General features: G+C 41.1%; 1 protein-coding gene across 7 annotated transcripts in view; it reads right to left on the bottom strand.

Annotated features, from left to right (window-relative positions):
• Nucleotides 1–12,996, bottom strand: part of YEATS2 (YEATS domain containing 2) — an 86,373-nt gene that overhangs the window by 59,131 nt on the left and 14,246 nt on the right. For 5 of the 7 annotated variants that reach the window (XM_031968016.1, XM_031968017.1, XM_031968014.1 and 2 more), the window contains exons 2-7: nucleotides 10,154–10,275; nucleotides 9,369–9,466; nucleotides 9,172–9,264; nucleotides 7,529–7,777; nucleotides 6,636–6,751; nucleotides 1,757–1,918 (exon numbers count right to left, since the gene is read on the bottom strand). In XM_031968016.1, the coding sequence (XP_031823876.1) occupies nucleotides 1,757–1,918; nucleotides 6,636–6,751; nucleotides 7,529–7,777; nucleotides 9,172–9,264; nucleotides 9,369–9,466; nucleotides 10,154–10,253 (818 nt within the window). In that variant the 5' untranslated portion in view covers nucleotides 10,254–10,275. Of the gene's footprint in view, nucleotides 1–1,756; nucleotides 1,919–6,635; nucleotides 6,752–7,528; nucleotides 7,778–8,583; nucleotides 8,718–9,171; nucleotides 9,265–9,368; nucleotides 9,467–10,153; nucleotides 10,276–12,996 lie in introns of those variants that run through there. The other 2 variants (XM_031968019.1, XM_031968018.1) reach the window with 2 other exon arrangements.

Consider the following 12,996-nt stretch of genomic DNA (forward strand, 5'->3'; position numbering starts at 1 on the left):
GAATGGCTGAATAAATTGTGGTATATGAATGTAATGGAATATTATTGTTCTGTAAGAAATGACCAACAGGATGATTTCAGAGAGGCCTGGGGAGACTTATATGAATTAATACTAAGGGAAGTGAGCAGAACCAAGAGAACATTGTACACAACAACAATATTATGCAATGATCGATTCTGATAGATGTGGCTCTTTTCAACAATGAGGTAATTCAAGCCAATTCCAATAGACTTATGATGAAGAGTGCCATCTGCATCCAGAAAGAATCTATGGGGACTGAATGTGGATCACAACATAGTATTTTCACCTTTTTTTTTTTGTTGTTTGTTTGGTTGCTTTTTTTTTCTCACTTTTCCCCCCTTTTGATCTGATTTTTCTTGTGCAGCATGATAAATATAGAAACATGTATAGAAGAATTGCACATGCTTAACCTATATTGAATTACTTGCTGTCTGAAAGAAGGGAAGGAGAAAAATTTGGAACATGAAGTTTTGCAAAGGTGAATGTTGAAAACTATCTTTGCATGTTTTTTAAAAATAAAAAGCTATTATTTAAACAATTGACAAGAAAAAAAAACAAGAGAAAGAAATTGAAGGAATAAAAATAAGCAACGAAGAAACAAAATTTAAATTAAAAATAATTTTAAAAAGAGAACCTACAAGCTGAACATACTGAAACAAAGACAACTTTACAAGTTGGGAATTAAGAAAAATGCTGACACAATTATTGCTTAATTGCTTAATTATTGCTTAAAAATTTTCACAAACTAATTTTTTTTTAGCACAAGATAGGAGAGAGGATCTGCTTAAGTGCTAAGATCTCAGACATTTAGTCAAAACGACTTCTTCAGCACAAAAACAGACACAAGTTCTCTCCCAAAAACAAACTATCCCTTTAAATCACCTAAGGCCAGTTTTGTGAGAGTTCTGGCACTAACAGCTAATGAACCACATAAGATTTGGTACAAACGTCTTCAGGGACATTGGCACAAGGGAACCTCTTAGTCATCAGCAGTGTCACTGCCATACAGGCCTGGGGCCCAGCGTAAAGTCAGCTACCGAGGCAAGGACAGATTAGACCTGGGTCCTGCCCCAGGGAGAAAGCCTTCCTCTTCCACGTCCCCAAGATACTGGGCCCTGTGGCAAAGCCCACATCACACTGTCCTAGTTACAATTCTACTACTTATAGTAAGATATTTGGCAAAAATAGGGAACTGAAACCATTAATATGGCAAAGAATTAGATGCCAGAGATTTGCTTATAAGGTCAAACATTATGGTCACTATGTCCATGTCAAGATAATAGTAGAAAGACTTCTAGAACAGGCACCGGATTCTAACCCCAGCTTTCACACTAACAAGCTGTGTGAATTTGAGCAAATTACTTAGCCTTTCTATGCCTCAGTTTCTTCACCTGTAAAAAATGGTTTGGGGTTAGATGAGCTTTCAAGTTCCCTCTACTTTTGCAATTTTATGAAATTTTAATGCTTCATTCAATAACAAGACATCTTCCATTTGCTTTTAGCCGCTCTGCTTGTTTTCCACATCATCAGCACTACCATCACCCTCCTGCTCCAGGAACCCTCTGTTAGTGCCCATCCCCATACACACCAGCTTTCTTTGGATACTGTCTTTCCCCAGTAAACTGTAAGTTCCTCAAGACCAGGGACTGCCTTTTTCTCCAGGGCTTAGCCCAGTTCTTGGGCCATTATAAATACTTAATTAATGTTTATTGTATGACATCCTAAGTTTACTTACCGAACTTCCACAAGGTCATTTGGTTTATAGCTGGGATGGAGAAAGAACCAAACTTTCTTTACAAAGTGATTGATGCTAGGCTCCCTTCGAGAGCCCCGGACATACACCATCCATTTATGAGTTGACTGATCATTTTCTTCTCTCTTATCAGGGGGAATGTACCTGGTGGGGAAAAAAAAAGTTGAATTCATTATTAATTTTCAGAAAACATGATCAAAAGGCTGCTTCTCAGTCACTGGGTCATCTAGCTACCTCAATTTTCTACCATATAAGTCTCCTTTGGTCTTTCTAAGCAGAATGAAGAACCTACCAATGGAAGGATTAAAAAATTTAGAAGGCTAGGAACCCTGAGGTTGGCCAACAAATCAAAATTTCAAGAGCCACAACATAACAGTTTAAATAACCTTAAGTACCAAAGGATGAGCTAACCTAAAACATAGGCAGTCTGCTGAAAATAAGATCTCTTTGAAAGGAAAAATGTGTAAGTAAATGTGGAAAATTAATTAAATAAAATTACTGCATTAGTCTTGGGGCAGCTTGGTGGCACATGGATCAAGCACTGCCCTGAAGTCAGGAAGAGCCGAGTTCAAATGTGACTCCAGACACTTATTATTTCCTAGTTGTGTGATCTTGGGCAAATCACTTAACCCCAAATTGCCTTGCAAAAAGAACCAAAAAACTCCCACTAATCTATTTGGGAAGAAACAGTATTCCCCCCCTCCCCCCCCCAAAAAAAAATTAGGTTGCAAGAACTAAAAAGGAGAGACAAGAAAGGCATGAAATTCAGAGTGAAATTCTGTGATGACTGTGTATTTTAAAATCAGCCTGAGTCAGGAATTCAGGTTAAGGGAAAATCTTCGATCTTTATTCTCAGTAGAGGTGAAGAAGGATTGGAGGTAAAAGGGGATCAGAGGTAAAAGGAGATTAGCAATGTCAGCAGCTGCGTCAAGAAGCCAGCCAGCAGTCTCTCTGCCTCTCTACCTCCACCCACCAAAGTTGTCATTTCCTATACAACACATCAGGACTTGCACAAAGAGTGGGCGGGGGCCATTCTTTCTCCAAGCATATATATTAATAGAGTATGGTCCAATTACTATTTAGCCTCACGTGCTTGGAACCTCAGTGCATCAACTCAAGCCTCAGCCCATTACAAAATTCAACATATATTTTCCTTGTGATGTCGGATAGCCAAGTTGATGGACAGTGTCCTTGAAAGTGCTAGCAATGAAGCCAGTCTTTCTATACCCTTTCACCTTTTCAGTTCTCAATTTCTGTCCTCATTGTCCAGCACAGATAGATGGCCCACTGGACTAGTACATCCTGAGGCATGTGCATGTATTAAATTCTCAGGGCAAGGTCTGTTCCATTTTCATATCCATGGTACCTAGCATTGTGCTTGGCACATGGAAGGTGTTTAATAATTGTTTACTCGTTAACTGAAAAACAATTTATAAACATTAAGGCATTAGTTTATTTTTAACTTGACCTTTTTTGGGGGGGGATTATTAAACATTACTTTCATAAGAGGGTCATCAATTAAGGCTTAGTAATCTTTTGTTAAGGAGAGATTTTTGCCATACTTTTTGCTGTAATAGAAGTTTACTTTTATTGGTTTTTTTCTACTTCCCTTGTTTTCCTCAATAACGATTCCTTATTCATGCAACAATTTTAATAACTCATATAGTCAAGGGCATGCTTCTCCTCCAATCCCTAGGTTCACACCCTCAGTGTTACCTTTTGTTTCTTGCCCTCATTCACCCTCCATATTCAACCAGCTGTCAGATCTTGTTTTTTCTATCTCCACAGCCTCTTCCTCATACCCAACCTCCTCTGTCCACAAACAGAGCCACCATCCTTCCTCTAGCCCACAACTGGACTAACACTCAACTCTCTGATGGGAGTCTGGTCCCCCATCAATCCATCCTCCACACTGAAGCCAAAAGGATTTCCTTTTTGACTGATTCTGACTGGCTTGCATCCTCCCCACTTTTATTTTATTCTGCCAGCTCCCTATATTTCCAGGATCAAACTGCCCAGATCTTTAAGCTTTTCATAGCCTAGACCTCTTTTCCTTTCTCGTTTTTTTTTTAATATTTCCTTCCTTTCCACACTCACCATCCTACAATGGGCCCTACCTACAGGCCTCCGCTGTAATAATCTGACCTTGGCACTGGCACTGCCACAATGGATGGCTGGGCAGGGACACTGGACCTCCTTGACTGTTAGAATCCCTGGCTCCCAGATCTATGGGAGGCCTCTCCCTGCCCCCTACCCCTCCAAGATGATGGTCACCTTCCATCCCCTGGGGCTTTATCCCATGCAGTTGTCCATATCTGACTTACTGTCTCCCCTCATAGGACAGCTCCTTAGTGAGCCCCTTTCTCTGTGGCCCAGTTATCCCAGGACCAGTGTTAACAAGTACTTCACAGAACCATAAGTTTAGAGCTGGAAGGGACGGAAGCTCATTTTAGTTCATCTCAAGGCTAATGAAGAATTTGCCTGGGGCAATTTGGAGTTTGGGAGGGGTCAATCTATCTCCACTACCCTCCATCAGGCTGTCTTCATGCTATCAGAGAATGATTTGTGAACTTATCTAACCCATTGAACTTGGCAGAACTGGGGCCACAGTGGCAGTACAGCATGAGATCATCCTGTTCTGGAATCATTCTTTCCCCCTAGAGAAGCTCAGCCCCGATGGCCTGAGGGTGTAACTCTGAGCTCTAAACTGAAAAATAATCTATTTGTGAGGAGTGAACACATGAGCCTCAGGAGCTGCAATAAATACTTATAGGCCTTACCTAGGGCTCTACCTGAGGGGGCAGACTGGGGAGAAGGGCCCAGAGTCTTGCCAAATTGATGCCCACACACCACATGGTCACAGCAAGAACACCCATTAAAAAAATTCTCTATTTGCTCCTCACTATTAGCTGGACACTTAACTGTACGCACACAACTGGACACCAGATTCATCTGGCAGTTTCTCAAGGATGAGCATCCCTCGAGTTCCCTTCCCGCAAGACAAGTCGTCATGAGGGAGAAATCTGGGTTCCTGGCAATTAATTATATAAGGAAGCTCCACATGAGAATTAAATCAAGCAACTTGCTTCCATGTTGGTTTCTTTATACTTAGATATTAGCATCTCTTTCATGAGCAAAAGCCACTAAGTTGGAAGTTTTTTAAGTTCTATGAAGAAAGTAAAGGCCAAGACAGAAAGTCTACTCTGCTACCCTCCCAACAAGATCAAGGACAGAAGCTGTCTCCAATAACAACAGGTATTTAAGTGGTTAAAGCTGTTGAATAAGCAGATTCCTACTTTGTTGTGAAAGTTTTGTCATTGGATTCTTGACCTTCTTCAATAAATCCAATAAAATTCAAAAAGTAGCTCCTAAACACCAGCAACATCTAAGGGTCTTTTTTTGTTTGTTTGTTGGTTTTGCTGAGGCAATTGAGGGTAAGTGACTTGCCCAGAGTCACACAGCCAGAAAGTGTTAAGTGTCTGAGACCACATGTGAACTCAGGTCTTTCTGACTTCAGGGCTGGCGCTCTATCCACTGATATCTAAGGGTAGGCACCCATTGGTGTTATAAATCCCTCAACAAAATGGTTCTTGTCCTCAAGGAACACACCCCCTGGGGAAGGGAGAGAATACAACACAGAGGGAAAGAAGTGACTACAAAGCTTTGAAGTCTAAGTCCAAGAGGAATCAGCTGGGCTGTGCTTTGGAGAATACCAGGGGTTTCCAAGATAGCAGACATGAGGAAGAAATACATTCGAAGCAGGGAATCTTAATTTCAAGGTTAGGCTGGCCACCTCATGTGAGATCCTGATCAGCAGAGCTAGCTGCTCCTTAGAATTTTTGCCAAAGTTTAGCCTGAGATGGGTCATTGTGGAAATCCCAATACAGAGACTGCTTTTCAATAAAGTCAAAATAAATAGCTTGTGGATTCTGGTAAATCACAGAACCTTTGCATTTCAATTCTGCATCTTTAAAATAGGAAGGTGGAGGCAGATCAGGCTGGTCTCTGAGGTTCCATCCAGCCCACAGGTAACAGAAACACACAAGATGCGGAATACTCAGAGCATCGTCACTTCCGCTAGCTCCTTTTAGAGGTGAGCAAGCCGAGGTCTGGCAGGATCGGGGGACACGTCGGAGCCACAAGTCCCGTCCAGACCACTGAAGGGCAACAGTCAGTCCTCTGCTCACTCTCCCGAGTTCCCTCATACAGCTACCATCCAACTCTTGGTCATTACTGGCATCATGCCTCTTATGAGGAGGACTCAGGTTTCACAAAGCATTTTCTTCTCAGCAACCCTGGGAGCCAGCAAGTATAAGAACCTTCATCCCTCTTTACAGGAAACAGGTTCAGAGAGAGCTGATCGTTCACCTGGTCGCTCTCAGCACCAGAATTTTAACTCGCATCACTCATACCCACTGACCTGGGCAAGACCAGCTTTCTATTTCTCATAATCTCTGAAATGGGCTGCATTGGTAAAATGAGGACACACCGTCTGTGGGGAAACAAGGAGATGTTCCTAATCTGGATTTAAACTTTGAGGGACCCATAGCTATCAGGTCAACTGGTCACTCACAGACAGGAGGGAATCTCTGTTATCCCCTTCACTTTGTGGCTTGTACAGAAATGTTTTCAGCATATAAATAAATGTTAGGCCTTATGTCATTTTTTTCACTATCTAGTGAATAAATAAATAAGTCTGTCTCCATGTTTGTAAAATAAAGGGGACGTCAATTGTCAAAAAAGTTTCTTCAGCTCTATCCTTCCACAACTGTGATCCCATTATTTCTGTTCCAGTCTTAGGAAATGCAAACTAAAAACTAAAAAGGGAGTGGAAACAAACAGGATCCTGCAACATACTCACTTTGACACATTGCCAACTACGATGGTTTTCTTCACAAAAAGTCTTGAAACATCTTCTGAAGTGAGATCTGAATTCTGTAGGCTTGTTTTCCGAGAGCTTGTTCCACTACTGGAGTCCTGAAAGAACCCACAATAGTAGCTACTGAGAGATGTCCAACATCATCAGAAAGGGCAGCAGCACTGAACAGGCACAACCAAAAACTAGGAGTATGGGAGTAAACATTTTCCTACTAATTACAATAGAAGGCAACCTTTTGTTTTCCAAAAAAAAAAAAAATAAATAAATTGTTTAAAGTAGAATTTGTTAGGTGTCCAGGTCTTATCAATCTTTGCCTGCAACAGGTCTACACAGTGCCCTGGACCTAAAAAAAACACTCAATAATTGAAGATGTCACCAAATTCAAGTTTGTCATTTAGAAAAGAAAAATAAAACTTTTCTCTCTTGATCCCCCTTTCCCCCCCAAGCTGGTTGCAAGGAGGATTCATTGGGATCATTTACACAAAAACACTTTGCAAACTATTCAATGCAGGGTAAGGTCTGACCCCACCCAAATCCCTAACAGGACTCCCCCAAAGTGCCAGCTCAAGTCAGCCCAAGAGCAGTCACCCTGGGCCAGAGTCCCATAATGGACTGGCACATGTCCTAGCCCCACACACCAGGCCTACATCAAAGTCGATCATAGGCTTGGGTCTTTGGCCATGAGGGACATTCCCTCATTAGATCCAGGACTCTCTGTACTTCTAAGTAGTTAAAATGTCTAAATCTATTAAAAGGAACAACATCTTGCACAATGTGATTCCTAGAAATCCTAGAAAAGGAATGCCAAATTCATCCATTATTGCCCTACTCTTTTGTCCCCCATCCCACTTTTTAATCTTAAAACTTAAGCTTACCCGACCAGTATTTCTGGCCAGTCTCTGAGGCTCCACATTGTTGGACAATCGTTCCTCCAGATCCATGTTGCTATTATTGTCTTTGTCAGACAAGAAGTCATTATGCTGAGATAAAGAATCACTTTCGGAATAGTTAAGAGATGGTGTTTCTGATCTCTGATTAGCAGGAGATGATGACCTTGATGGCGATTCCAAAAACTTCTTGATGGCAGGATGATTAAAAACCATGGCGTCACAAGTCTTTGATCCCTGCAAAAGCAAAAAAAAAAAAAACCCACTGACTTTTAATAAAGTCAAAGAAAGTCAGTACATTTTAAAACATCTTCAGCAGCACAGGAACAAATTTAACCCATTTTAATAAAATCTGGCAGCATTAAGCAGAAAGAAATGGAAATATTAATAATAGAAAATTTCCTTGCAATCTTGAGTTCCACAGTTACATTAAAATCTTTGTTTACAAATTTCTAACTACTGGCTAGTTCTTCATGCTGTCAGCTGAAGCTAAGGGACTAAGCCAGAAAGTTAGGCATCATTTGAATATAAAATTATAATTTTGATGCACAGGAAATTGACTGGATTGTTAACCTGCAGTTTCTTCAAGGCAACATCCTCTGTATTCAAGATCATCTTGAATAAACCAGACCTGGAGGTCGCCCGGTCAGTGCCCTTCTGAAAAATCCACAATTAAGTCACTCTCATTCTGAGCTTTCCCCCATCCCCAGGGGCCACTCTTGTGCTGGCATTGGGAGGAGGCAGGCAAATTCATGTTTTTCTTAACTGAAATAAAGCTGGTTTTCCTTAATACAAATATGAGGACATTTAGATAATCAAAATGACAATCTAGAAGAAACACTTCTCTTTCAGTGGAATTCTGTTTCCTTGGCAACAAACTCATAAAAATAAAATCTCCATAAATAGGGTTAGGAAAAAAAGAAGGAAAGAAAGAAAAGGAGGGGAGAGTTAGTATTTCACAATATCAAAGTTTCCAGAACCCTGTGGAAGCCAGAGATTCTTGTTTTATCTGCTTATTTGTCAAAAACAAACTGAAGGCTTACAAACAGGGCCGAGCTGTCAGAACCAAAGCTGTCACTCCCCAGCAGTCTAATGGCAATCAAGCAAACACTTGTTTTCGTGGCAAATGTTCTCACATCCCACTAAGATCTCCCTGGAGAGAAATGAAAAGGAGAGATCCAATACAGAGGAGATCGGAGGTGAAAGCTAGGATTTGGACGCATATGTCTCCCCTTCTTTTAAAGGCTGGGATGCAGCCTGAGTACACATTCACCAAGTCAGGAGAAAGATTAAAGAGAAAAGAGGCCTCTTTTAATATACTCTTCTCCAAAAGAGCTGTTCTTAATTTTGTGTCTCCATAACAAGCACGACAATTTACACAGACGAGTGCAGAACGAGCGGCTATTGAATGGAGGTGTGGCTGGAGACCGAACCAAGCTTTTCCTGGGTCTCCCCAGCACTCAGCCCATGGCCTGGTAGACAGTGAGAGCTGATGGTAGCAAGTAAGCCACAGCTCCACTCAGGTGACCAAAAAACCCCCAACTTTAAAGTCAAAACAACGACATAATCCAAGGAAGGCCAGAAGGTGGCACTCAAAGGTCCTCTGGGTGGGGTGGGGGCAGCATGTTTACCTCAGAGGCTTTGAAAAGACCAGCAGAAGCGTAGTAGTTTGCCACGATGCAAGCACGAAGTTTATCCATCATTCTCCGAGCCTCAATCAGTCGCTAAAAATAAATTTAAAACATTTATTTCTTTAGAAAGAGCAACAGAGTTAAAGGACGTTGAACTTTCCAATCCACCCCTGATGAAAAGCACTCTTGCTTTATACCTGATCTATGACTTCAATTTCATGCTCCTTGTTTTTCATTTCGACAGCAAACTGCTCCTTAATAATAGTTTCAATCTTCTGCACGGCAGCGTCTCGAGCTGTCCACAGAACAAAACCAGAACAACAGTTAAACAATTCTGGTTTCTCAAAAACTCCCTGGATCCAACTCTAAAAGCACCAAGAAGGCGGCTCTGCTGGAAACCTTTCTTAGTATCACCCAAGAAGAGGGAAGCATGTCTTTGTGGACAGGGGGAGACCCACAGGTCAGCTTTTGGTGTTACACTGACATCCTTAGGCAGATTTTCCTTTTGGACAGAATTTTCTTTTTTAAATGCAGCTAGGATTGTTTTTGTTTGAACTTGGATTTAGAAGACAGTGAGTGTTACAAGTACCTAAATTCTGCCAGTTCAATGATTTTCTAATCTGCTTCATTTTACAATCTTTTCTCTCCCTTCTTATAAAAGTATCTTGGGATGTCTGCTTTTAAATCAAATTAAGATAAGTTATTTTGTGAGATGGGGAAGCAAATTTTGCAGTATTAGTTCAGATATTATGTAAGCTGGGATGATGCAAAACTCTAGTGGAGAGCATTACTCTAAATCAGCTGTTCTCAATCAGATGCATAACCTTATCCAAGTTAATCTTTCAGGGCCTCAGCATCCTCCCTCCATAAAAAGTAGAAAGGGCCTGGAGACTACCAGCTAAGGTCCATTTCTATTAGGATTTCAGGACTACAGTGCCTTGGAAGCCACACAGCCCCTGCCTCGATGCCCCGAGAGCTCTACCTGAGTCTTCCATGGCTTTATGTCGTTTGTTTGGGGGCGCCACAGAAATTTCCTCGTAGTCAGGGTCATTTTCTTTGAGGGTTCGTTTGATCCCCGACATGACGACCCGCAGCAGCTCCTTGCTGAGGGAGAAGGAAAAAGAGTGCCTTTCAGAATACTCCCAGGAGGAGGGCCAAACCACAGGCTCCCCAGCTTGCATGATGCTCTTTGATAGAAGTTCCACATCCCCTGCCCTCCATGAGGGTCTCCAGGTAGTCCTCAGCTTGTCAAAGACCACTTCCCCCCCAGAACACAGTCTCGTGCTGTTCCAATTGGTGCTCAGACCCCGCAAAAGACAAAAAGTGGGCAGTACAGATAAGCCCACCTCTGCCTTACAATCAACAGGAACAGATTCCATTTTTCATGATTCCAGCCTTCAGAAAAAATTCTCTTCTGAACTTGAGAATGCCAGGAAAAAGAGCAAAGAGGGAAAAAGAGAACAGAATCAGGGTAGAGGGAAAAGGAAAGCATTCTGGGATTCCTTGAAGGTGTTAATGTCCATTTGCTTTTCACTAAACACTTAGGAGATGTCTGGTAATAGGTGTCTCCTAGAACTAAAAATGGAATATACTTTTAGCTCCTAGTGAACATGAAAAATGCAAAAGTGGAAGACATACAAGAATCTGAGCCACATAACAAGAAAAGATATTAATAAAATCTTTATTTTAAAAAAAAAAGTATCAGGGATCAGGAAATTTGGGACACTAGATCTAATTTGTCATTAATTAATTGTGTGAGCCTTCTCTTCTGGGGAGCTCAGTTTCTTCATTTATAAGATAAAGATGTAGGACTAAACCAGTGGTGCTTAACTTTAATTTCATAAAATTGTTTTTAAAAAATTATTTTGATAACTATTTCAAAATAATTGGTTTCTTTTGTAATCCTATGTATTTTATACATTTAAAACCATTACTCTGGACCAGAGGTGGGAGACAAAATATTAAGTTATATATAAATATAAAAAATTAGAATTCTTAAAAACAGAATGTAAGCTCCTTGAAGGTAGGAGCTGTCTGGCTTGCCAGTATTTGAATCCTCAATGCTTAGCACAGAGGCTGGCAGAGAGTAGGAATGTTTACATCTATCTAATCATCCCCCGACTCCATCTCTGTGACAAAGGTCAGCTTCACCAGCCAGCCAGAATTCTCAGACTTGTGATGTCCATTAAGTATATTTCATTATCTCAACAAAAAAGATATTATGGCAAGTTTCCCGATCCTCTGACAAAGTGAAGGTGCACTATATCCACAGCATTTGTCTAATTCACCAAACAGACCAAAATGTTTTAGGAAAATAAGAGAAGAAAAAACTCAGTTTCAGGAGAGGAGGCAGCTGAGAAGTAACCTTAGCTGGGTATGGAAGACAATTACAGTTCCTACAAGTTTAACCAAGAATGGTCATCCAGCTTTATATGAAGTGGGAAATCCTCACTTCCTAAAGCAGATTATTTCACAGAGAAATAGTTCACATTGTTAGGAAATTTTCCCTCGCGTAAAGTAAGTCTCCCTCACTGAGCTTCAGCCCATTTTGACTTCTGGAGTCAAGAAGAAACCTAATCCCTCTTCTACAAAAAGAAGATCACAACCTCAATCTTTTTTTCCTCCAAACTCAACAAGAACCGAAGGGGGGACCCTCAGCTTTAGCCTTGGCCCAGCATTTCAGCCTGTAGTGCAATAACCACAAGAACCTGGAGTTTGGGCATTGTGAACATGCACATCTCAGAAAACTAGCAGAGGCCAAAAGCAGCCTACAGAAATTCAACCACACACAGGCCAAGAGATACAAACCAAGCAGGATTCTGCAGGCCCAAAGGACAGTGAACAGACTTCTCCCTGGGCCACCACACTCTGGAAGCACTAAAAACTCACATGCCTTCAGACCGGGCTGTGAAAGCAACAAAGACCAAAAAAACCCCAAAAGCTCAGGTCAGCCAGACACCTCCCTAGAGATAGGTGGAGCCCAACACTAACAGTAAGGCCAAAGTCAATAAGAAGGCTGGAAGAAAAAGAAAACCACCACTTTTCAAGGAAACTCAAGATATAAACACAGAAGACAATGACTTGAAATAATTTACAAGCAAATCCTCAAAAAAAATGCAAATTAGACACATGCCAACAAGAATTCCTCTAAAAAAAAAAAAGAGCTTAGGTTTTTGTTTTTAAAGAGTAAAAAATTATTTTAAATATCAAATAAAAATGGTGGAGGAAACACTGGAAAAAGAAAGGAGAATAATGTAAGAAAACTATGAAACAGCTTGGCAAAAGAGGTACAAAAAGTAAGAAAATATTCTATCCATTCTATCTAAGCTCTTCCTCTCAAGTGTTCTCCCACCTTCGGCAAGGAAACATTTCTAACTTCTAGACCCAGGGTGGAAAGCTTCTTACGCATTAACACTGAATCACTGATTGATACAAAGGACTCAAGGAGATTAACTTATAAATCTAAGTACAGGTGATTCTCCTTTTACACAGACCATTCTGCAGAATTTTATCTACTGCAAATTTGCCAGGAAGCTTGAGAAGGAAGGAGGAAAGGGGCCCAGGACGACAGCATCTAGTGGCCCATAGTTCAAGGACACAGGGGCCGGGCCAGAGAAGCAAAAGCAGGACCTTGCAGCAGGCACATCTCTCTTCTGCTTTCACTTAGAGGTCTTCTGGTAGGATGTGGGAGGCTGAGCAGGCAAAGAGCAGACTAAAGTTAACAGGAGCTTTTGGGAAATGTCTTTCATATATTTAAGTCAATTAAAGTCAGACAAGTAAGTCGAGTTAAATTTGGGTCGTGTAAACCCACCCCTACTAGGAGCA

The sequence above is a fragment of the Sarcophilus harrisii genome, chromosome 4 (assembly GCF_902635505.1).
Source record: "Sarcophilus harrisii chromosome 4, mSarHar1.11, whole genome shotgun sequence".
Taxonomy (NCBI): domain Eukaryota; kingdom Metazoa; phylum Chordata; class Mammalia; order Dasyuromorphia; family Dasyuridae; genus Sarcophilus; species Sarcophilus harrisii.